The sequence below is a fragment of the Numenius arquata genome, chromosome 2 (genome assembly GCF_964106895.1).
Source record: "Numenius arquata chromosome 2, bNumArq3.hap1.1, whole genome shotgun sequence".
Classification (NCBI taxonomy): domain Eukaryota; kingdom Metazoa; phylum Chordata; class Aves; order Charadriiformes; family Scolopacidae; genus Numenius; species Numenius arquata.
The window spans coordinates 82,556,507-82,582,807 of NC_133577.1; the positions used below are offsets into that span (position 1 = coordinate 82,556,507).

The 26,301-nt window shown below is 40.7% G+C and overlaps 1 protein-coding gene across 5 annotated transcripts in view; it reads left to right on the plus strand.

The window, feature by feature from the left end:
* Positions 1–2,329: 2,329 nt before the first annotated feature.
* NR2C1 (nuclear receptor subfamily 2 group C member 1) overlaps positions 2,330–26,301 on the plus strand; it is a 52,989-nt gene continuing 29,017 nt past the window's right edge. Inside the window, exons 1-3 of one of the 5 annotated variants that reach the window (XM_074165028.1) lie at positions 2,346–2,450; positions 20,122–20,197; positions 24,631–24,738. In XM_074165028.1, the coding sequence (XP_074021129.1) occupies positions 20,144–20,197; positions 24,631–24,738 (162 nt within the window). In that variant the 5' untranslated portion in view covers positions 2,346–2,450; positions 20,122–20,143. Of the gene's footprint in view, positions 2,451–20,121; positions 20,198–24,630; positions 24,739–26,301 lie in introns of those variants that run through there. The other 4 variants (XM_074165037.1, XM_074165059.1, XM_074165051.1 and 1 more) reach the window with 4 other exon arrangements.

The window sequence follows — 26,301 nt, forward strand, 5'->3', positions numbered from 1 at the left end:
CTTGCTGTCTAGTCCTTTGCTTTCTGTTCCCTCTTCCCCAGCCCCCCAAACTAATGCCTTCACGAGTCCATGCCTTCACGAGTTCATGATGTTTGTTTGCAGTAAAGCCCTTCCACAACCAGGTGCAGAGCCTGTGCTGGAATGCGGTTTGCAGACAAAACGTGACAATCCAAAAAATTGCTGCTGAGCAAGTGCCACCTGTATGACAGTTTTATCTCCTGAATCCACCTCCCAGCCCTGTGACACGATGGCTCTTCCAAGCTTCGTCAGCCCAGGAACAAACCAGGCTCCCTGTGCCAATGTGCTATAATGCAGTGTGATCTACAGACCCAGGAGAAGAAACTGTAGCTGCAGCAAGAGCTGGCTAGGAGACATTAACCCATAGAGAAAGCAAGTCATTAATGCAATATTCTTGAACATTTATCAGTGGAGATAAGACAGTTCTGGAACATGGGATACAGGATGAGAGGGCTATTCACTCAGTCTCCTGGAGAATAGACATACTCGTGGCAAAGCAAGCATCCTAAGAAGCCATCATGCTAAAGAACATCTACGTGAAGGTCAAATGAAGAGTATTACATTAATAAATCCTTTTGCAAAATCCAGTTCTATTAAAGTATGCCTGAAACACAGTTTCTGTTGGTGTAAGTATTTTAGCAGGGCCTGTAAGGGAGAGATTTGTCTGTCAGTTTAGTTATGCTATCTCCCTGTACTTCTCTGACAGATGTTTGAAAGCAGTTTTTTGATAACTTGCAGTAACAGCATAAAGGTTTTTGCTTCTCTGCATGTTTTTGAGAGGGATGTGTCTCTTGTAATCCCGGCTGACACAGCTACATGGATGTGCCTTTGTAATATAGATCAAGTATGAATTGGGTCACCTGCTAAGAAAAAAACCCTCAAAACATGTTTAATTGGTTACAGTGACATTTCTGTTCTATTGAGAATCAGAATACTTGTCTGAAATAAGCTTTGGTGCAAATTCCTTGGCATTTGTTAAATTAAACTGCAATAAGCTGCATTTATAAAGTGGAAGTGCAGCTCAGGCTAGTTTGGGAAGTGACAAGTACTGTAAATTGGGAGTGCTGTAACATTTGACACTTTCAGGAAATAACAAGTTAATTGCTCCCATTTAAATTTTTTTCATAAGGTTCATTTGCATTTGGCTTCGGGAACGCATTGCATCAAAAAGCAAAATACGATGCTTGCAAGTACCGACTGAACTAGTCGTCTTGAGCTAGGGTAGCTCCATGCAAGTGCAGCTGTGGGACTGGGGGTGGGAAGGAAAGCAGTAAAGGAATTGGCAAGATAAAAGCGTGATTTTATTAATGTTAACATATAAATTGCTTGTATTCTTTGGGGTTTTTTCCTATCTCTGCTTCTCAGATGTTGATGCTTATGTCATCTGATTCAGCAGAAATTCCGTAAAGTGGTCTAAACGAATTTTAGATAATGAAATTGTGCATACAGCCCCAGCGGCCCAAATGATCTTGGGAGTTCACGATGATCTCCAACCACAGCTATACAATCAAGGTCACTAAAATAATTAGCATAAACTAATTAGCTAACACAACTTTGGTCCAAACGAACATCCAGCCACAGCCAGAACAGCACTAAGTTGTTCTTTTGGCACTTTTTCGAAAATCCTACTGCAGCCGGGAGCGCGCTCACCAGCAGCCAAGCTCCCCGTGTCCTTGCCCAACCCTGTTCAGAGCAGTGTTGACATCTAAGGAGGTAATTTGCTGCTGTCATACTGGCGCAGAAAGACAGCTCTTTCCAGCCAGCAGCGTTGAACTCCTGCAGTAACTGCGAGGGTGACTCACAGCAGGATGAAGCGTTTTACATCTTCATCACGTTACACGTTCCAAACCAAACCTGCAAGCCTCGCCTATGTATTCACCCCGGTGGGAAGGCCCCATCAAGCTACCCACGGCCAAAAGCAAAGGCTTTGCCCTTGTGGTGTTGAAAACCGACGGGTTCCACGTTCCTTGGCGGAGAACCGCAGTGGGGATTCGGGGGGCTCCAGTTCTCCCCTCGATGGGCCGGGCGACAACGACTCCGGGTCGAGCCACGTTTCCCCACCTGTGAGGGAGCCTCGCCTCAGCCGGCCCCCTCCCGAGGAGCGCGTCCCTCAGGCGACGGCCCGCGGCCACCCGCCCAAGGCACCTCTGCTCTCGGTCCTCCCCACCGCTGCCTATGCCCGGCGGCGCCAGCGCGGACAAAGGGCCGCCCGCCCTCGCCCCCGGTCGCCGTTAACGGCCGCCGGAAGGGTGGGGAAGGGGAAGCAGCCCCTCCCCGCACGGCGGCCGGGCGCAGGCGCAGCCGCCGCGGCGGGGAGGGGCGGGGCCGAGAGGAGCCGAGCGGAGCCGAGGGGGCGGGGTCGCGAACTCTGACCTCCGGGAGCCGCCGCCGCCACCAAATAGACCCGCCGGAGAGGCCGCCGGGCCTGCCAGGTGAGCGACTCCCCAGCAGTGGCGGCGGACGCGGCCTGGTGGTGAGGGCGGCGGCGGCGCGCTAACGGTGCGGGCCCGCGCGGCTGCCGGCCCGCCGCCCCCGCCGAGCGTTGCGGGGCGCCGCCCGTCCCGTCCCATCCCGCCTCAGGCCTCGGCGCGCCCCGCCGGCGGCCCCGCGCCCCCCGACCTTTCACCTACAGGAACCGCTTTCCGCCTCCTGCCGCCCCGCATCCGGGCGGCGCCGGCCGCCGCTCCCCGGCGGGCTCTCGGGGAAGAGGGAGCTGCGGGGGGTGGGAGGCGGCGGTAGCGGCGGACGATACCACCCTCGTGCTGGGCGTCCGGCCTCCCCCTCCCCACCCCACCCCCCGCCCCGGCTCCGCCGCGCAGCCATTTTGTGCGGGTCGCCGCGCCGCGGCCCCGTTGGCCGCGGCGAAGGGCGAGCCCGGGCGCTGGCCCGCCGCCCCTTCCCCCTCGCCGCAGCCCCGCGAAGCTCCCCCGGGGAGGGGAGAGGCGAGAGCAGCCTGCCCGGGCAGGACGGGCTCGGGCGCTGGGCTGAGGCTTGGACGCCGCCTTCTCTCCCCGCCGTGGCTCTCTCGGGGGTGTGACGGGGTGGCCCCGACACCCCCCCCCGCCCCCTCAGCCACTTTGTGGCTGCCGAGTCCCATCACCCCGCCGGGTTCCTCTTCTCAGATATCTCTGGCGGCCGGCGGGGTTTATTTGGGTTATGGTAGTATGTTCTGCATAATACTCGGTATTATTTTTGCTGGGGCAGATGACCCTGTCGCTGTCCCTTATTTTGTCTGGTTGGGTTGGGTTTTTCTCTTAGGCTGCGGGTTTTGCGAGTTCTTTACTTGGTGCTGCAATATATTGTCTTAAGTGTTGTGGAGGGACGAGAGGAGATGGCATGTGTTGTGCAAATAAACTTATGCAACAGGAAAAAAAAGTCTTTTGATACTGATTTCACTGCAAGATGGGAGTGTGGACATGATTCTTGGAAAACTGAGTTGGGCACTTCATATGTGAAATCTCTCATCTTAAGCTATTGATATAAGCATCAGCAAAGTGCACTTGGCAAAGGTGAGATAGTAGGAAGAGCTGCATCCACACCTATTGTAGAAAAATAAGGTGGCAAAAAAATAAAATAGTTTTCTACAGGACAGCTTCCTGATTTTGGAGTCAGCATTGCATAAGTAGCAATAAAAGTATCAGAGGGGAAGGCAGAACATCACATTACTGTACTGGGTATTGTAGTGTTGACCTGGTGACTTTTTGTTCTACCCTTTGTAATTTTGGATGGCTTTTCCTGTAACAGCATTTCTACCTGGAAAAAACTAAATATTTTTTTCCATGGTAGTCTGTGGTAGACAGCTGTGACATGACATGTCTGAGTCCAACAGTGCATTTAGCCCACAGCTTGGTCCTTGCTGTACAGGTTTTCTCAAGGACACTTGTTTGAGAGAAGCCTTAAAGTCTGTGAGATGTTCTACTCTTCTTGTCTGTAGCTCTTTCTCCACAGACATTGCAGACCCTCTCTTATCACAGAACTAAGTATTTTCACATGATGGTGGTCAGCTGTGTGTTTGCACATGCATGGTAAAGTAAGGAACACAACTGACATCACCTGGTGGGGTATCCAGTCTTCTAATACTTCTGCAGTTTCTGTAAACTGCTCTGTCGGGATGACTGGACCCCACTTGTTAGGTCTTGCATTCTACAACGTATCAAAATGCTTATTACAGAAAAGAGTGTGCAGTAGTTAAATTAACTAGCTTTGACTTTTCCCCTCTATTCTTACTAATATTTCTGTTTTTCTTGCTGGTTGTATTTTATTGTGAAATGTTGTCATGAAGGGAACAAATTTGGTGGGAATTCTGATATCTTTGGGAATAGCCATAGCCCAGGCTAAACTGTGGGAGAAGGAGTGTTGTTTTTTGCCTACATTGATTTTTCTGGTCATGTTTTTTAGCCTCTGAAGACAAAGCATTGAGCAACATGTATAACTCTGAAGCTGATTTCTCTGGTTTGGGGGAAAGGGGGTTGGACCAGATGACCTCCAGAAGTACCTTTCAACACGAATTATTTCATTATTGTATTCTGTTATGAAAGGTGTATTGGGCAGGGGGGAACATGATGCACAATACCAAACAAAACCCCAGTGATACTGTAGCATGCAGTTAAATAGTTCACATGCAAGATATAATGACAGAATGCTTAAAACTAATGTGCTAGTCCAGTGAAAACTGGCTTTCATCTATAATGTGAAATCTAAATATTTACACTGGTGAGATTAGTTTGCTTGTTCCCTATGCTGATAGTCAACTTTCGTTTTGATTTATTGTGTGCTCATTGTATTATGCAATTAAAATTTGTGCAGCCAGTGAAGCAGCTGGAGTTTCCTTGAAGTTTGTGAAGGAAAGCAGTTTCCCTAAAGAAAGTAACCTGTGTCTAATGTCTGGGTGAAAAACCCTTAAAATAAAGCACACCTTGCTTAAAGTAGGGAGCTTAACAGCGTGTAAGGAACAGTGGTGTCAAATCTTTAACTTGCACACATTTGTTCTGCTGGTGGATAAAGTGTGGGTCTCAGCTGGCAGTGCTTTTTCTGCTTCAGCAGCCATCCTGGCTGAAGTAGTTTTAATCATAAGCTTTGCTAACCTGAGTTATTTTGGTTGATAGAGGTGAGGGAGCTCTCATGTGAGTATCTGCTTTTCCAGGCCTGTGGGTGTATTAACATCCAGTGTGAGGAAGGGGTAGGCAGCTGGGGTGGTTGTGAGGGCTGCAGGCTCTGGCTGGCACAGCTATTTGCGTATGATTTTTTTTTTTTTTTTTTTTTTCCACACATGGGCTGTGGCGTGCAACCCAACAGTGACCACCAGGGAAAACGAAACAATACTGGAGTTACTTTCTGGTTAACTTTTCTTGCCATTTTTTCCTAAGTGCTCTTTCAGGCTGCTTTTAGCACTTTAAACTTGTGTCTCTACATTATTGGCATAAGGTAAGCTGCTGCAAAACAGAATTTCATTAGTGTGAGAATGATTAACTACACCTTTGCAGTTTTATCCATCAAATTCTTACTCTGGTGGATGCAGACCTGTCCATATTCTTCCCCTTCGGTCAGCAGCTTATGATTCCAGAGATTACTGTGTTAGGTAGCGCTCACCAAACTGTTAAAGCAACAAAGGATTTCTCTTCTGAAGGATCAAACTCTCAATTTCCAGTTCTCAGATTGGAAGGTTGCTTGTGCTTTCTGAGTGAGTCCCATGTATCTTACGATGCAGCGCTGTGGATTTTGTAAGGAAGTATGTTCCTTCCTGAAGATCATGATTTAAGAACTGCCTTTCTGTATCGATACTTAAATTAACTTTGTTGATTTGGCAAGGCCTTCTCTGAAATGAAAGGCTGTTCAAATTTGTTTAACTTAAATTACTTTTGTTCAACTTGACAGTAAGACAGTCTGGATAAGTATTTGATAAAGTATAAGATAAGTATTTGATATGTGTGACTGCCTTTGTAGGAAGTTAAACCAGGAACTGTAAACCACCAAAAAATAAATCCAAACCCTCTGCTAGTGTCATATTAGCTATAATTAATGGTTCTTTCATTCCCAATAAGTTGAGGTTGCTGTTCATGGCTTAGCAGTAACTTTGTGGTGTGAGAACTGCCCCATTTGTTTTGGTAATATGTTTCCTTTGAGCTATTAGAAGGACAGTGTAAATGTCAACATGACTAATGCTTTCACTCGACTTAATCTGGATATTTTTTCCAGAGTGCTTTGCATACATGTTTATAGGAATTTAAAAAAAACAAAGCACATACTCTCCAACAAAATCTAATCCTGTGGAGCTGATAAAGAGGAGAAAAAACAAAACAACAACAACAATAACAACCCCACAAAAACCAGACACCCCAAAAACCCCACACACAAAATACCACACCCCAAAAACAGGGAACAGGCAGGTGACGATACTTATTAAAGGGGTATTTTTATCTGAAACAGCGTCAATGCTGATTTATGGGAAGGATGCGTGTGAAACTCAGGGGTGTTTTTCTGAAGGCAGTTTCTCTGGATGTGAACACGTGCAGGTTTTAAGTGGAGAGTTATTAGCAGTACTTTTGAATAGGTTGGAAAGCCCTTTCCATAGCATACCTTCGTGTATCAGCTGTCTTGTCTGTGACCGTAGTTCGGGAAATGCTCTGAGCAGTCATGTCACACCGCACTGAAACGACAATTTGGTGTTATATATAAGATGGTGTAACAATATAGGCTTTTTCCAAAAGAGGTGGTCTTATTTCTGTTTCTACCTGCTTTTCTTGTTACATATAGCTATGGTTAGCTGCAGGGTGAATAAATTCAGAAGACGAGCTTGCCTTTCAGCTGTACAACCATGAGGTCAAATGCAGAGGGGAACAAAGCTGTCAGACAGGAGTGGGGCTACCCCTCTTTGTGAAATGCTGTAATTATACCATAGAGGATGTAATGCCTCTCTGTTTGGAAAGAAGGGTTTGCACTTGCTGTGCTGTGTTAGCATAATCTTTGTGTGCCAGAAAGGGCCTGGCTGAACCTAATCCAGCGAAGGGGGAAGTCTTCAGTCAGATGAACTTCCTGGTCTGGTTACTTGTGCAGCTTCAGTTCTGGTACAGGGAACCAATTTGGTGGTTTTTTTTTTTTTCCTTCCTTTACCAATGTAGGATTTTGCAAGCTTCAGATGGAGATGCAGGCTATGGCTGACATCACCCAGGGCAGCTTGACCCCATTAAATGGCTGTCTCCTCACCTAGCTCTGGTGTGTAGCCAGGGCTCATGTGAGTAGGCTCAGCTTGCACAGACCCCCCTGCCTTTCCTCCTCCTTCCTTTCCCCCCTTGTTTGTGGGGCTGGTGAGCTGAATTACCTCTGTAGTTGTTCAGGCAGGTTCTAGAGGTGACATGATAAAAGCAACAGGAGCCCAGGGCTAAAAGTGGGGCTATCCCTTTGGTGGCCCAAACTCTAAGAATGACTCTGCAGTCTCCTGAAAATTTATCCTAGCAATTCTGTTTTCTCACCTCTCCTCCTGCTGTAGCACTCGCTTACATGAAAAAGCAATAAGAGCAATGATTCTAAATTAATTGTACAGGCATGCCTGCAAATGCATCTTTCTCTATTGCTCTGTGCCTTTTAATTATTCCCTTATGGTTTTACAAGCATCTCATCTTCCCTTGCTTGCCTGCAGGTTTAGCTGCTTCAGCTTCCTATGGTTATCTGTCTCTTACATATGTACTCTCTAAATGTTGATGTCATGCAAGTTTAATAAACGGTATTTAACTGTGTGTCAAGAGTCACATAAATATTCCTTAGCTCATTGATAAAGAGAACATTACTCCTTTAAGTCTGCCAACTGTTCTACCATCTTGAGCAATATGGCTTATAGAATGATAATCCAAGAATAGCTCATTTAGCTTCCCGTGTTCGTTGAGGTTTTCTTGTTGAAGCATTGAGCAGAGTGGTGTCATTTGTTTCACAAATGTGTTTGGATTCCTTGGCTTAATTTGCTATCTATAAAGCATTGCAGAATACTGTTCTGAAGTGTAAAGAAATCTTAGTGCTTAAAACAAGTAACAGAACCCACTAACTCTGACGCTTTTAATCATAGAGGGATTAAGTGCTTTCTGTTTTATGCGTAGGTATTTATTAAACAGGTTTGGCATAGGTTATGCTGAATTCTTAATTAGTACATGATGAGTTTGAGAATGGAAATGAGGACTAGTTTCCGTTTTAAGGTACAGAGCAGCTGTAAGCCCAGTGTGATGACCTGAGCTAAAATAGCATATCCTTAGTTCATTTTCTGAGATCTGTTAAAATCATTTACTACTGATGCAGTATGACTATAGAGAGATCGAAACAGTTTCTTCTAAGAGGGAATACTTTTCCAGTTAGCTTTCTATTATATTAATCTTTTGAGCTTTCCTAAGAAGTCACGCTGATCTTCCTGTATTTATCTTTACAGTGATACAAGAACAGAAAGTAAAGTTCACAGTAACTTCTGCAGTCATAACTAGTTGATGTGCTTGTACCTCAGAAGTATATAGAAAGTTATGTTACTTTATTAGTTTCAATGTGCATCTCATTTGTACAGGTGGACTTAATCTAAGAAAGATCCCTGTATTAACATATGTTTGGTACATATACATAGACATTATCAGAATCATTATGCATTCCATACATGGTCAAATTGGTTTGACACTGCTAGCGGGGTAAGTTAAATGATACAAAATTTTCAAGCATTGTTTTTTTACCAGTAAAACTACACTGGCCAGAGTTACGATGTTTTTTTAAAAAGTAAACTGGACATCTCTGGGGCAGACAGAATTTTCTCATGTTGTATCTCCATACCGATGCAGTTTGTTCTTACTCATTTAAAGGGTGTTAAATCAAAATCAAGGTACTTGATAGTGGGGCAGCTATGTCAACAGTGCAATGCAATAGAGTAAGAGATATTACCAAATATCAAACATCAAATGGACAGTCCAAACATAAAAAAATATTCTTCCTGCTACTGTTTCTAAAGTCCTTAGTCTGCACTGGTATAGTATTTTGAAATACTATTAGTATTAATTAGGAACTTCCTACTAGGACAATAAAGTTGTATAACTTTTGTCCCTGGAGAAGGTTGTGAGTTAAACATTTATGTCTTCTGGGTATAACTATACTAGCGGAGTGGTTAGTGCTTCTCATTACCAACCCTCAAATCTGCTGGCTGTTCTTGTGGGAATGTTTCCTAACCCATTTCAGTTGAAGTAAGCCAAAAACAATTTTAAGAGTAAGTTATGTTGACTAAAACATTGAGAAAACTCTGGCACATAAAAACTGAGGAAGAAAAAAGAGGGTTAGGGTTACATCTTCTAATAAAGGCATCTTCTAATAAATTGGGTTGGGGGATTAAGATTTTTGAGAAGAAGAGATGGATATATAATTTTGTCTCTCGATGAGTTAGTTTCTTTTTCAAAGGTTTTTGAAAGAGCTTCTCTTTTCTTATTTAATTATGTAGGAAGGAATACTGTCAAGCACTTGAGAAATAACCTTGAAAACGAATGCAGTGATTATACTTGTAAAGCCAGTCTAATCGTTATAGATACAGATGCTAATGTTTTTGTTACTCTGTACCTAGAGTAACAGAAGAGGAGCCTTAGTGTGTTGGGTACCTTTGAAGAAAGTGATTTTCCCCTGGCCCTAGAAATTTACCACTAATGAGAAAATACACAAATGGATCATCACAGACTGAGGGAATACAAGGGTACAAAAGTAGAATATAGGACAGTTGGAGAGGCAGTGATCTAATCGTGTTGACGGTCTAAATGCTGTCAGTTTCGACATTGTTGTCAGCAACACATCTCTGACAAATTGAAGGAAAGTTATGTATTTGTTTTGTAGAGTTTTAGAAAGGCTGTTTCCAATCCTAATGGCTAAAGTTGTAGAAGGAAGTAAGAGCTTAAGCAGTGAACAGTATTGTTAGCTTACATGGTCATGGGACAAAGCATTTCTTATCATTTTCATTTTTCAGAACCTTAATGGTTAAAGGCAAGGATCTTAAGTGTGATGTGAAAATGGGAAACCAGTAAAGCAATTAAGTAATAATTGCTATAGGCTCGCTGGTTGAAACAGGGAGTGAAGAAAATAGTTTTTGCAAGAATATTCAAAGTGAGATAAGAATGAGGCAAACCTTAATTGGGCACTGGGTGCAAACAACTTAGTGCTTGATGTACTGGCAGGAGCCTTGGCCCTCCTCCTTCCCTGTCTTGGAGTAATAACTGTAATATTATTACAGTTCTTTTAATTGTGGGACATTATAAAGAAAATCCAAAAATATGTGCTGTTTTTTTCATGTTGTATTCTCTGGTCTCTTTTAGAACTCCAGCTTTTATCCTTTCATTGTTTTAGATAACTTTAGAAAGGAAATATTAATGTGATTAGCAGTCTTTAACGAGCATCTGGATAAAGTTTAGTTTATCTTGATTTGTCTCATTCTCTTTGAAAGAACAACAAAGCATTCCCAAGGAAGAAACCATCAATTATATTTGAGTCAATCTACTTCTTTGCTATACTAGCAATAAAAAACATTTCTCATGTGTTGCCTGTTGTATGCTTTGAAGGTGTGTGGCATGGTTTGGACAAATGTGGAAAAAAGAAGCCTTTCTGAAACCAGATAGATTCACATTAGATGAGAACACCTTGAAGATTACGTCCAGTTATTGAAGATCAAAACTCAGACTGTGATGACAGTTACTTAAATCTTTTTCCTTACTGGGAAATGAAGGGTTTTTTTCTGAAGTGTTTAAGGAATATTTCCCAACTTCAGATAGCTTCAAGTTTAGAATATATTAATCATTTCACATGAAACAATTCAGCTTTTGGAAACATTGGCTGGAGTAACTCAGGAAAAGAAGCTTTTAAAAAGATGGGAAATGCGCTAAATTTCTAAGTTTACAAAATAGAATAAAAACCACCCAAAGCTCTTTTTCCACTTAATTCTTTGCAGGGGTCTCTAAAGAGTGATTAAGCATTCCTGATGTGAAGTCTAATATAGATACCTTAGCTAAGCAAAAGGTGAACTATGAAACTTTTTACGTCTGTCCCAAAGTTAGCTTAGAAGTTGTTGATAGCCAGTTCTCCTTGACTTGTCCAGCCCCCTCGTCTCCGGTGTCAAGTACAGCCAAACAGGTAGCCAGCCTTGCTGCTTCCCACCACTGGACATGGTGCTTGTCTGTCTCCACAGTGACAGGTGTCGGGCAGCTAGACAGGCCAGAAACAGGGGGTACAGTTTCATGGTGCAGTTAAACTGAATTACTGGCTGCCCATCACCAACGATGGAAAGGGAGGTTTGCCTCCCCCTTCATCTTCCTTTTTTTCCCCCCCTCTCTTGACTTCTAACAACATGTTCTCCCTTTTGTCTGTGGTGGAATGAATCTGACTGCAAAGTAAATTATTAGTTTAGTGTGCTCACCTAGCAGATATTTGGTATGTTTCTGCTAGGTTAGTTTTCTGTCTTTTTAGTGAGTTGAATTTTCCTAGTGTGTGGTCAACACCACCACAGATTGGTCAGGGTCAGCAAGATCTCTTCCCCGGGAGCAAACTGTAAATCTGTTCAAACTGCCTTTGAAACTATGCCCTGACTCTACAAATAAGAAAGAGGTTTCTGCCAGATGAGTTCCTTGGACTGACTCCTCAGAGCATTATGTGTATATCAATGCCAGCACAAGAAGAGATGAAATAATAAAGTGAAAATGGGGAATGGGGTAGGAATGCCTGTTTCAGCCAGCCATTTCAGCATTTGAGCTGCAGTGTGAAATGTTGCCTGGAAGTTTATCATTAAAACATTGAAGTTGGTGAGTTTTTTTCATCAGCATGTATACATGCTCTTCAGAGCAAAGTCACATGGTTTATTGGAGGTGATTTAAGGCATTTCATTACAGAGTACCGTTGTTATAAATACTGTGTTTGTCAGTTAGTGCCCTTGTGTTTAGGGACCACTGGGTTAAATAAAGCAACAGCAAGCAAAAGAACCTACTACTGAATGTTTATGCAATTTAAAATTGCAAGTGTCAAATATAAAACATCATGTAATTGATCTGTAAATTCTTTTTAGTAATACTCTATAATTTCACATTATTAAAAAAAAGAGAAAACATAAAGGAATAATGCTGTAAAATGTTTCACTTTTTTATTGTATGTAATTAAAAGTCACGCTAGTTAAAAAAGATGGGTTTGCGATGCATGAAGTTGCACCAACGTGAGCCACAACCTCACTTGTGCCATATCAGGTAAATAAGGGAGGAGCCAGATTTTTATTAGCCTTTATTTTAGGATGTAGTTGAGCATCATATTTGCAAGTGTCAGAGACGCTAATCGCTTAAAATTTTTTTGTTCTTAAAGTCCACGGAAATTCCATTTCAGGCCAAAATTAAGATTACACTCTACTTTAAGAGCTCTGATACATCATCAAGGACATCAGTGCAACTCCTGGCAGTTAGTACTCCTAGCCATCGTCCCACCTACAATATACGGGTGGCCAAGGTGCTGTTGAGTCGGTTGCTGACCATTACTGTTTACTGCATGGCATTTTAATACAAACGGTAAAGAGAGGCTTCAGAATAGTGCACTGTTCTCTGGTGATTCAGCAGCCAGTCCAGCAGTAGCTCATCCACATGTACGCTTTGAGTGAGAAGATGGGATGGAGGATTAGTTCAGAAGGGCATTCCAAGCTATGCTGCCTCTGCTTATAAGCAGTGTTAAAGTTGGACCAGCTTTACTCGCTTGCAAGAGCTGTAGTGGGACTGACTGCTAAGGAGTATTAATTTGCCAGTTTTTGCACACACAAAGGAATTTCACTTGCTGAAGTGAAGCCAGCATAAGATCGCATCTTCATAATCAGTATAACTTCATAGATCAGGCCTGATGTACATGGGTCTTAGGAAGTCAGTGCGTTAAAAAAAAATTAAAAATACCCAGAGGGATATATTGGCAATTAACCATTTTAAACAGTCTTAGTTTTGTTTACAGGCTTGTTTCACTACAGAAGTTTAAAAATGCAATGTTGCAACAGTATAAATGCACCAGTACATTTTATGCCTGCAGTAGGACTGCTTCTAACTTCATTCAGTTTTTGAACTTTGTAATTTGCGAGTCAAAACAATTAAAGTTTCACAACTTCTCCATAAATGGATTTATCAGCATTTATAACTCAAGAACTTTACATCTCTGCAGTATATCCTCAAAAACATGTAATCACAAGCTCAATACTGTCAAGAACTGAATTTGCAGTGAAGTAAATAAATAAGGCTTCACCAGAAAGATGATTCTTCATGCCAAAAACTTCAGCTCTCTCTATATATTTATTATTTATTGATGGCTTTGAATGACAAAACTTCAGCACAATAATATGAAGAGCTAATAGAACCTTCCTTTTGTTCAAGTGATGACAAATGTCACATCAAGAGATGCCTCAAATTGTCAAGTTCTAATGCATGCATGAAAATGCAGAAAAACTGAGTATACTCTTCCAATGCATCAATTACTGTTGTAAACACTAACTAAAAAAACTGCTTTAATAGCTCTTTCATAATGTAGCGCTTGTCAGTTGATAGTGATATGAATTATAACTAGGAGAGATCCTAGTTACTGTGTTAGAGATTTTTTTTTATAATTGTAAAGGTATGCTAACATGCATGAAGAGGTAGGACAGCCTCAACCTGTTCTCCAGATTCCTTTTCATCGTAAGAGTTCAATCTTGTTTGTATGCTTGAAGTACTCTGTTCTTGCAAGTCTAGTTCAAATGAGAAACAGATGCCGATTTTAGATAGAGTTTCACAGATTCACTTCTAATGGTTTATGCCTCTTTGTGAGATAGTTTCCCTGTGGCTGGAGCATCACAGTAGAATACAAGTATATGCCATCACTGCTTTACTGCAAGGTAAAACATGTCAGTTTAAATCACTTTCAGTTTTTAAGCTAACTTGTTTTACTAAACAACTTAGCTGTGAGGGCAGTCACATCCGCTTTAGAAGAACGAACTAGCAGGTGCAAAGTAATGCCTTAAAGCACACACCTCTGGATTCTGAAGGTCAGTCTTTTTGTTTCCTACCAAGACAACACTGCAGAAGCGTGCCTCTGAGCTGCAGGATGATCTAACCAGCAGCACAGAATGATTGGATAAGCAATTGAAAAAGTTTTGGCTTGGTTTGAGGTTTCTGTGTCTCAACAGAATTGGGATGTACTGGGTTTGTACTTCATAGCTGGGGAATTCATTGCTACGATCAAGAATTTATGCAGTTTCAAGATGAGTTTCCCTCTTACTTTCTCAGTTTTTATTGTTAAATACTTGTAGGTAAAAGAGGATATTTTTTTTTTCTAAAACGCACTGTCAGGTGTACAGTGAAACATTAATGTTAAAAGCAGCATTCTTAAAAGCTGTGCTTATGTGGTAGTTGAGACCCTCGATGATGGATACTTAAGTGTTTGTTACGCTTTTTTGAGGGATTTTTTTTCCGAGAGCTGTGCCACTTACAAGTTATTCTCTAAAGATTATAGTTGTTGAGAAAAACCTCCTTGAAGGTGCTTTGAACAGAAGTGACATTCTTCAAGTTCAGAAATAGCTGGGTTTGGAAACTCTTGTGAACACAGGTTTCTCTCTCTTGCTTCTGAGAATCACATTTTAAAGAAAATCTTTTTGACCAGTGAAATTCTTCTGATTAGGGAAAGATAGGAGCATAACTTGCTTAGGGAATATTAATCTAGTCAGGCTTTCATAGTCCATTGTAATTTCATTAGGTTTTTAATTAACAATTATCACCATTAAAGCAGTTTGATTCTAAACAGAGGATTTGCTTACCACTGCCGTTTGTGTTTTCTTTAACTTTGTTTAATCTGGGGCCATTTAGACTATATTGCTACAACTGAGAAGATCTTGGAGATTGTGATTAACACTCTATTCTGTTCCAAATTCCTTCCTACTTTTTTCTCGTCTCTAATTTAGAATTCCTGCAAAAATAATGACTTATCTAGACAGGGAATCTCTTGTAGAAAACCTCTTCCACTGCTCTTAAGAGTAAAACAGAGTATACTTACATTGCTCCTAACAGCAAGAATAAAGGATGCCTATGGCCAGTTCTGGATTTGAGAGAGCTGAGTATTTTCGATATTTTATTAGCGCTGTTTGATAACACTGAATTAATAATGTAAAAATACCTGCTCTCTCTTGTAGCTATTCATCTTGCTTACGAGAGAGAGATCTTGTTACAGACAGTTGTTTTCACCAATACAGAACTCTGCCATAGCCCGTACCAATTCTCCTCGTGCTCTTGGTGAGGATTTGGCAGTATGGCAAAGAACACAAAGTCCAACATCTCAAAGATGAGACACCATTTAGTTCTCTGTTGGGACTTCAAAAGGTCAATATCTGTTAATTGGAGGGGTAACTAATAAGAGGTTGAAAAGTCTGTGCTGAAGGGTATTACTGCTAGAGAACATGATGGTTAGCTGTAAATAAGCTTGTGCGTGGGAAACTTTTATCACTGCACTGCTTTCCTTGCATTGTTCTTAAAAGTAGCTTTGACTATTGAGGTTCTCATAATTAGAAAATAATACCATTCCTAGAAATAGGGGATGAGGCAAGAAGATAGTTCCAGTCAATCTCCTAATTGTACAGTACTTTAGTTTATCGACCAGAAGTCTCTGCCGGGCCACTTCACTATCATACGTGTTGCCTGTTTTGTCCTATAGCTGTATGTTGCTTTTTTTCATCCTGTGTTTCTTGTTTCTTCAGCAGGTTCATCTGTAAGATCCAATAATAAGCATGTGTTATTTCCAAGGCTCATCTCACAACAATTTATAGAACTGTGGGAAAGTATGGGAGACTTCAGATGGCTTAAGATGATGTAAATTGCTGCTGCTGTGTGAAGGTGTGATCTAAAGTTCCCCTCCACCACTGGTACAGCAGTAGCGTTTGCATGGTAATAAAGCAAGTGCAAGTCATTCCTTGGGCTGAGAACTAACACAGACAAAGATAAAACTTTGCTGCTGGCTGTGAAATTACAGATGTAGCAGTGCGGGCACCGGGAAGAGAGGCTGGAAACTCAGGCCAAGAGATAGGTTAGGGCTAGCCCTTTTGGTGACAAATTTGTTTTGAATAAGGTAGTGTTGAGTCTGCAACACTAAAAAGAAAAAACCTTTCTTCCTTGTTAAGACTGTGGACAAAGTACTCGTGAAGGATTGAAGAAATCAGATTTCTCCATCTTTCAGTTACTGAGTTTGTGGCAAAAACATTAATGTGTTGATATGTTAATTTAAACTAATCTTGAATGATAATTTTGCAGTGCCACAGATATGATAGGTTTGGATATTTAGTTCATATCTGAGTCAATTTCTGTAAAAGTTATTTTGCACATTTTGCCTCCTGTGCAAGTTCAGTATTTGACTGCAGGCTTTTACTAGATCAACAGTAAATTAAGCTTTTCTTTTCACTGTACTGTATTGTTCATTTCCATGTGCTGCTGAGTTGGTGCAACACAGCTATAGCAGTAATAATTAGTATTCAGTAGTCTTGTTGGAAGATGCTAATTCTGCAGGCCAAAACGCTAGGAGTTTTAGAAAAGCATAAAATAAAGTTAAAGCAGCCGTAGGCTCTGTTGGTAAATGTGGCTAAAATTGAGAAGGTCATAATCATGCTTTGTTATGCAAAAGATTATAGACCTAGCTTTTCTGATGGGAAAATGATATTGGTGTAGTCTAGTTGCTTTCGGGAAAATGCTGTAGAAAATGCTAGAGATAGTGATTGCAGAATGGAAGATGTTACTGCTCAAAAGGCTAACATAGGGGAACACGTATTCTCCATAAAATTGGTTTAAACTGCTCAAAATAAGCTTTCCTGTGCATAGCTCTTTAAACTAGACACTCAGTGAAGTGAAACTTTAGATAGTTGTTTATTGTGCCCTTGAAAATACCTGCACAGTAGACCTATATGGAGGCAGTCAAAAGATTTTGCAAATCAAACTGCTTTAAAAATATTGAGGATTTTGTTTTCAATTGCAAGCAACTCTTGTTTCAGTATCTAAGAAAACAGTGCATTTTTGAGTTGTAGAATAGTCCAGGTGGTTAGGGACATCAAGAAGGTCTCTAGTCCAAAACCCCCCTCAAAGTGTGGTCAGCTCTGAGATCGGACTAGAATTTCAGACTTTTACATAGTTTACTTTTATTTTTTTTGCGAAAAATCATCATATGCACAATATTTCTGGTACATCAAATTGCCACAAAACATTAACATCTTTTCTGAAATTACTTTTTGCAAAGAATACATCTCTCTTTCCCAAAAGTGTGTCTGCCTTGCTAAATAATTCTCTAATTTGCTTTTACGATGTTTAGCTTTTCTTTTTTGTGTGTGTGTGCCTTTTTTTATTAAGTAGTGCTAATTCCTGACACTGTGTGTGTAAACAATGCTATGCGTTGTTGCTAGTATGTTATTTAAAAGAAGAAAACATCTGATGGAATACGTTGGCTGGCTTGAAAGTGCTCTGTGAATAGTGACAGTGCTGCAGCTCACTGCGTGCAGAAGTGGGTTAAAAGAGTGTGCCCACGAGGGTGCTGACATTTATTAGATCTTCTAAGGAGATAATGCATTTCAACATAAGCTTCAGTCTCATATGTTTTATGTGTATGTCGGTCATCTTTTGTCTTAATCGAACTAACAATGCAGCATGCTTATGATGAGCATACGATGAGCATACGATCTGCTGGGTCAAGCAATGGCTGACTGGAAGGTCCCAAAGAGTGGTGCTCAATGGATTTAAATCCAGCTGGCGGCCGGTCACAAGTGGTGTACCTCAGGGCTCAGTGTTAGGACCATTTCTGTTTAATGTCTTTATTGATGATCTCAGCAAGGACATAGGGTGTATCATCAGCAAGTTCGCAGATGACACCAAGTTAAGCAGGAGTTGCTTAATTCCCAGGAGGGAGTTGTTGATTCCCAGGAGGATAGGGAAGCTCTACAGAGAGACCTAGATAGATTGGAGCATTGGGCCAAAATCAATGGCATGAGTTTCAACAAGGGCAAGTGCCAGGTTCTGCACTTGGGCCACAACAACCCCGTGCATTGCTACAGGCTTGGGGAAGTGTGGCTGGAAAGCTGCCTGGAAGAAAGAGACCTGGGGGTTCTAATTGACAAGCTGCTGAATATGAGCCAGCAGTGTGCCCAGGTGGCCAAGAAAGCCAACAGCATCCTGGCTTGTATTAGAAATAGCGTGACCAGCAGAAGTAGGGAGGTGATCGTGCCCCTGTACTCAGCACTGGTGAGGCCACACCTCGAGTATTGTGTCCAGTTTTGGGCACCTCAATACAAGAGAGATATCGAGGTGCTGGAGCGAGTGCAGAGGAGGGCAACGAAGCTGGTGAAGGGCCTGGAAGACAAATCATATGAAGAGCGGTTGAAGGAGCTGGGACTGTTTAGGATGAGGAAGAGGAGGCTGAGGGGAGACCTCATCACTCTCTACAACTACTTGAAAGGACACTGTAGAGAGGTTGGTGCTGGTCTCTTCGCACAGGTAACTAATGACAGAACAAGAGGGAATGGCTTCAAGCTCCAGCAGGGTAGGTTTAGACTGAACATTAGGAAAGAATTTTTCACAGAAAGAGTGGTCGGGCATTGGAATAGTCTGCCCAGGGAGGTGGTTGAGTCACCATCCCTGGATGTGTTTAAGAGCCGTTTAGATGTGGTGTTGGGGGATATGATATAGGGGAGAACTTTGTAGTGTAGGGTAGATGGTTGGACTCGATGATCCCAAGGGTCTCTTCCACCCTGGACGATTCTATGATTCTATGATTCTATGCTGATGGGTGATTAAGAATGGTTTATGGTGCCCAGATATGTCTGTAGTCTTCCCTTCCATACAGCAGTCAGGATTTAGTGTACCGCTATGCACGCTTCCATGGCCTGCAGTTCTTGCCCTAGTCAAAAGAGGTATCTCTTTCCAATTATAAGAGCAGAATGAGCTTCAAAATGTGTTAACAGTTTTATTTGCATAGTTGATAGGGAAAGGTTAGAGATCACTGGAGCAAGAGCTAGTTCCTAGGAGTTCTAGCAAAGTTAGTGCAAAAACTAGCTAGCTTTTCCACATATGTAACTTCTTTCATTAGCATTCTGACTTTTTGTATGGTTACACACCACTATTCCTGCCTATGAAATAAATAAATAACTAAATAACTCTTTTTTACCATGTAAAAAATCCTTTATACTGATGCCATTTATTCTTATGTTAATACAGGAATATGTGTGTTGATATTAAACATCTTTATAACTTCGTCTGCAATGAGGAGGCTGCATAACCTGAGTACATTGTATATTTGGCACAAAGCTAATTTAGTACACAGACAAATCCATTAGTGCAAGAGTACTGGGTTGTTCCTATGAGAGAAGTATTACAGTGTTCTTAATACAGCCTTTGTCAGGAAAATTAAGTGTTTATGGTGCTTTATAATTTGTATATGTTCCTTCTAAATACTGCTTAGTGAATATTTGTAAATTGATACCCAAACAAACAAGGCATACATCTGAATACTTTATACTGCATTAATGTAGTAGTGCTTGTTAAATCCTAGAAAATTCTTCTTATGGAGATTTGGACTTCTTGTGCTGTTACACAGTATTGATGGCAAAACAGTGTCTTTTTTTAAACATGTATGTTTTCTGCCTCCCAAGTAGTGCCTTCTATTAATTACAAAATTGACATTTAAGCACTCCTGTTAATACTGAAAAATCAGTATGAGTTCAGAAGAAGTTAGATTTCCCCCCCTTGATCTCCATTAACAAAACTGGCTCTGTTCCAGTTTTTAAGATGTCAATTATGTCCCTGCTGATGTCATGGTCAGTAATACACTTCTGTTCTCACAGGGAGTTTATTGTATTGTTGCTTTTTAGGAGAGCAGAGGAGGAAGAATAGGAAGCTACTGTGTGAGTTATTTGAGGAAAAAGATACAGATGTTTACAAACAGAATATAAATTATTACTTTTACGGTATAATCAAACTTTAAATTCTGCAAGGATGTCACCTTCAGACAACTATGAACTTATTTTACTTACGTGAACTATATTTTCCCCAAGATATTTTTACTTTTGAGGCTATAGATGTTAAGCATCTTCTCTCCTTTCTTTGACAGGATATTCTGGTGATTAAAGATCATGGCAACCATAGAGGAACTGGCCCATCAAATTGTTGAACAGCAAATGGGAGAGGTACATAAATTTTGAGTCCTATTTAAGAGACATTGAATAATAAAATACACAGACTGATACGTGAAAACCAAAATCACAGAGGAAATAATTTTTACTACACCCAAAGCTTCCAGAGACTCTCCCATGAAAGCCTAGAAAATCTTATGATGTCTATTTTAAAGTTGGGCTGCAAAGTCTTTCTTGCCAAAGTTTGCCCCACAGAAATGAAGCTAAGGAAAATGTAGCAGTGTTTCCAGTAAGCGACTTAACTGTTCAGCTCTGCTTTTTGGGCAGCAGTCTTCAGAGAGCCCTCTGGTTGTAGAATTGCTTTGCTCACTTTCAGTTAGAAAATTTACAATCAAGAGAGTTGCCAGTACATAGCGTTTACTTTCCATTTAAGCAACTGCTTCCATTGTCTTTTTTGTTTTCATGAGTAAAGATTTGCCATGCTCTTCCCTGTGAAATAAGTCAAAAGGAAGATTGAACTCATTTCTGTGAACTTCTGGTTTTCATTTTCTGTAACCTGTGTGCAGAATCTGTGTACTCCAGCCAGAGAACTTCCGGAGATGCACAATTTAATTTTAACAGTCCATTTAAAATTAGCACTGCTTTAAATTAGGTACAAGCAGTATCTTATTTATCTTAAATAACTGGTATTTTTAGCTTGAAATATCCACTCTTCATTCCTTGTCTAGACATGGACGTATTTTTCAAGTAATTTTAGTTCCTCTCAGTCTTCATTTCAGATAGAAAGATTGGGGATGGGGGCAGGATAGTTAATTCTATTTTGTATAAATTCTTAAAGCTTTTATTGTTGTAGCATCTGAGTGTTGTGAAGGCTATCTTAAAGGACATAAATGATTTATGTCATGTATGGTGTTTTCTTTCTCCCACTTGTCCTCTTTATAAGTGAAAATGGCATGTCTAGTGTAGTTTTGTTTTGGTAATATAATTTCTTGTGGAGGCCTAAATAGGGCTGTATTTCCTGGGGTTTTGGGTTGGTTTTTTTTAAGTACAGGCTAGTTTCTCAGTTTCATAATGTGATTCCATGAGACACTGAGCTGACTTAGTATCTCAGTGCCATGGGAGAGGGAAAGTCCCATTTCTGTTTCTTACCTTATTTAATTTCAACACTAGCAGCAAGCTAACCCAGCCAAAACAAGTGGAAGGTTTTCTGCAGGGTTAGTGCGTTGAGTAGGGTCTGAGAAGGCTCTCATGAGTACCAGAGCCAGCATAAAGGAGGTGGATGGTAGCCCAAGGCAGGGGAAAAGACAGAGGGAGTGGATTTACAACGTTGCTCCGGCTCACTGCAGAGAGCTGTTGGCTGTTTCTGTTCATGGTAAAACTGCAGCCTTACAGTTTTCATGGAGATCATTCTGTCAGCAGTGTAGATTTGGATTTGTCCTTTAGCAAGGTTTTACTGAGCCTGAGACCATCTCATCTTATTTGGCACCAGTGCAGCTTGAGCATTCCCCAGTCCTCCCTGAGCCACTTACTCTCACACTGTGCTAGTCCTGTTCACGTAAGCTCTGTGTGTCATTGTGTGGTAGACAAAACTGGGAAAAAAATAATTACAGGATAGTGGATGAAGGTCTTCTCCCTCCCAGTTGGGGTCAGCTGCCATACGTGGTACAAGGTGCATTCAACCTGGCACGTGGTTAGAAGTACTGGAAGGCATCACCCTGGGCAGTGCAAGGTGGGACTCTGTAAGCCAAAATTACTGTCAAAGATGTGGAGTCAGCAAGGAAAGTTGCCTTCATGTAGTATCATGCATTCCTACCTACCTGTGACCTACCGGCTATAGTTGCATCGTGTTGTTCGTATTCGATGTAAGCCTTGAAAACCATAGTTAAAGGTCTGTGGAACTTAAGTGGTATTTTTGCTAGCATTTTTAATTCTCTTGAACGTTGAAATAGTTTTAATTGAATTTACAAGAAAGTTTTACATGAAAGGAAAAAGACAACGGTTCCCGTTGTGAGGAGAATGGAAAGTGCTCCTGTGAATCATTGAAATAATGGTTAGAAGTTTTCTGTGACAGATTTTGATTTCGTTATAATATTAATTCTTGTTCATGAAGCATTTTAAAACACAAAAGTTATCACAAAGATTTTATGATGATGTTCACAAATGTGTTTTTGTTAATTTAGGGCTTTTTTGCATAAAAGAAAAACTTGTTAAAATAAAAATTTATAGCCTTGCCTATATGGAGGATTGCACAATGTTTATCTTTTCTCAAATTCTGCCAACTGCTAATCATCTTTTGCTGAGTGTAAGATAATTCATATTTTTACATCAAGATCACATTTCTTGACTCATGTAGGGAGGTTGTCTGTCAAGAGCCCACAGCAATCTTTTTCCTTTAATCTGTGCTTGGGTACACTAAGTATATGGTGGTTTGGTTCCACAGTCCTGCAAGATAACAGTAGTAGAGGAAAGCTACGTATTTGTCAAAACAGAGTCTATCATATACATAAAAAATACAATTTTTAACAAATACTGCGGTTATTCTTATCAGTATTTTTTTTTACTGCAATAAAAAAACTCTATTTGTATAGAAGTAAAACTGTCAAGCTGACAGTTGAAGAGCAGTTTTACCTTACACAACATGTAGATCATGACGTTTTAAGGGAGCAAGCATAAAATATGTATAGAATATGTGGCTATGTAAAGCAAAGATAAATGCACATAAAACTCCAATTGCCTGTAAATCACCACGTGTACATGTCACTTGAAAGGCTGATGCAGAATTTTAGTGCTTGAAAGTATCTCTTTCAAACTCTGAATGTTGCTGTATAATAAACTCTTCTTTGTCCTTAAGCAAAGAAGTGGATGAATTGTTTGAGTATGGAAAATACTCATACTCATGAAAGATCTGGTATTTTTAGAAAGCAGTGTTCCAAAATGGCTTGGGCAGTAGTTTGACAAGCATTTCTTCTGATGCTGCTGGCACCTTAAGCAATCTCCCCAGCAGTTTAATCCCACTCTCTCATTTGCTCTGATGCGTCTGCTTCTGAGCACTGGGGAGATCTGGATTGAAGGTTTGATCTGTGCTAAGAATAGCCTTTGTTTGTCTGTCTCTTTGCTGGGCTGCTTTGTAACCCGCATCAGTGTCCCCTTCCGTATCACTGAATGACTAACCGACCAGTTTTACCTACCAAGCTGAAGAGATGGGAACAAGTAGGTTATAAGAGCTGAGACTGGTACCAAAGTAATGCATTTTCAGGTAAAATTTCAAAATTGGCTATTAGGCTGATACGAGCTTGTATTTCTGCTGTAAGGGGAAGTCTTAGCACCCCTCCTTCCCCTTCTCATCCTCACCTCCCGCTGTGTGTTCTTGCCTCCTTTCTCCTGCTGGTACTAACAATTACATGGTGGGGTGGTTGACAAATCAGGATCCAGAAGGAACAAAAAAGCTCTCAACGAATCAGTACCTTTACTGCAGATGTAGAAATATATTCTCTGTATGAATTCCTGGAGGGGGGGCGGGCGGAAGGGCAGCAGTTGAAGAGGAGCATTTTTATGATGGTGTAAATACTGAGAATTATTATTTATACAGAATTGCAGGATGTTCCGGAGATTTTGAACTGCAAAAAGTTCAGGAATTTAAGACAAAGATTTCAGTTTGAAGGTATTTGTAAACGCTATGAAGACAAACTTCTTTTGTAGTACAAACAGTCCAGCCTTTCTGATCAAGCCTCTGCACACAGCAGCTGTACCTCTTAATTTTTATTGGCAGATAGTTTAATGAATAACAGTTTCCCCCATATACCTGTGGCTATAGCATGTGAAGAATTTTTAAAATACTGATAATTGTTAAAGCACTTCCACAAATTGTGTCCGAGAGCATTCACATAGATATTTATATTTGTTTTAAGATACACTTCTTGCCAATTTCATGCATTTCATTAATTTTCTCTAACTTTCTTGATAGTTCTCCAGTATAGAATTCTGTTGTTCTGGTTTTGCTGCTTTAGCAGAAGAACAGAAAAGGCCAATTGCTGTGTTTCCACACCAAAAATTGTTTTGTCACTGTAAGACATTAAGGTAAAAATATTTTAGTGTAAATGTAGCACAGCTATGATGAAAGGTATTGTGTTTAGTATGTGTCTCAGGAACATCAACAGCAATAAATATTCAGTCTGATTGACTTACATGAACTTGTCAACAGTGAATTGTTTTACTTGATGTGTTTCTGAATTTCAAATTGGAAGGTGTTTCAAAATGGGTTTAAAACAGTGAAACAAATAGAATTTTCTAACTATCAAAATTAAGCTATTAAATTAGATTACAAGCACTTGCATTCCTTATACAGTAAGAATGTCAGACTTTCTATTGCCTTGTGCAGAGAAATCAGAAGTTGGTGAAACCCTAGGGTTTTGTCCATTAAAGTAGTGTATTCATCCCTAAGGATATCCATTGTCAATCCATTACATTTGTTTTGGTTTTTTTTCTAGATTACCCATTCCCAGGGAGCTGCTACACAAACACTAATGGATGGGACAGCACAACGAATACAGATCGTCCCTGCAGATTCAGGCCTCTCTTTACCACAACGTATACAGGTATGCTTTATCTGATATATTTTAAAAGCAGAGATGGACTGTTATTTCTGCCAGTTTTCACATATGGTTCTTTTTTATTTGCATCATATTATTTGCTTGAATGTAAATATTCAGCCCTGGATGTCAGAGACCATTTCTGTATAAACCGGAATAAAAGATCATTCCAATGCTTCCCCCTTTTTTTTTTTCTTTTTTTTTTTCTCCTAAGAATTTTTAGATTTACAAAAAATTATAACCACTGAACAGAAAAAGACTTTTCCCAATACTATAATGATATTGCTCTTTAAGAACGGAATGATTTTTAGATTTGGTAATTCAGTTGAGTTGCTGGAACATTTCTACATTTTGGAGCAGGGAGGAAGGGAAATACGGCATTGTATCATTGATACAAGTAATGAAAAAGTGCAAGGCAACCTAGTGTCTGAGAAAGATACTGGTTTTTGGTTGTCCCAACTGATGTTATATGTCCTGGTATGCTAATTTGTGGCCTGGCCAGTTAATAATCTCCAATTTGAGTGAGAGTAGGAAGTTTTTGGCAATGTGGGTAGTTATATCAACATAGATATGTTTATATGGAGATTAAGAGGATTTGGGGAATGGAACTTTATATTTTATACCTTAGAATTCAGTGCAAGTCTTTGCAAACATTTTAGTTTTAAATTTTATCCAAGAGAAAAATATGAACTGCAGAATAAATTTTAAAAATATTCTCAGATATATGTTGTTGCATACAAAAACACTCTCATTTAAGCGAGCCAGCTGCTAGTATAATCTTGGCTGCTTTCTCTTCTGCTGGCTTCACTCTTCAATATTTTCCACTGTTTTTTCCTGTTTCGGTGCGCTGCATCCAAGCTTTCAGCCCTCCGAGACTCTTCACAACCACCCCACATACATGATCTTTTGTTTTGTTTTATCACCTCCTGCCTGTGCTCTAGTCATGGTACCAGTCTTATCTATCCAATAGATCTTTATTCTTTCAGCTGCCTCCACTCCTTTTCTACACTCTGTGTACAGCTGTACCTTTTATTAACTTATATATGTTAATCAATTAACCGCCATCTCTTTATCCTCTGTTTTCCTTGCCAACACCTGTATGCTATAGTGTCGCTGTAGTGTGAAGCCATTTAATGTAATTTCAGCATCAGGGTCTGACTGTGGGATGATGATATATAAACCCATGAGCCTTTGTTGTTGAACAGCAGGACAGTACTGTTGGTTCAAAGCCAGTGGCAGACTTCTAACCCCTGTGGGTCGCCTTTTTTGCGGGGCAGGGGAAGAATTACTTTTGGTTAGGCATTGCTGAAAATGTGATGAACATAGAAGAACTATATTTCTAGGGACAGGGACCTTAATATAGTTTTTCATCATCTCATGTAGCTGGAAGATCGCTTGTTTGTAACACAGCTACTTTGTTCATTGTCTTTTTTTGCCGTGCTCATTGATTCTGTCTTCAAAGTGGATGGTAAGCACTTTGGGGCAGGGGTTGATATGTGTGGGACAGCACTCAGTCGAATGCCATCCTTTCTGCAACAGGCACCTACCAACATGTCATCAGTATAAATA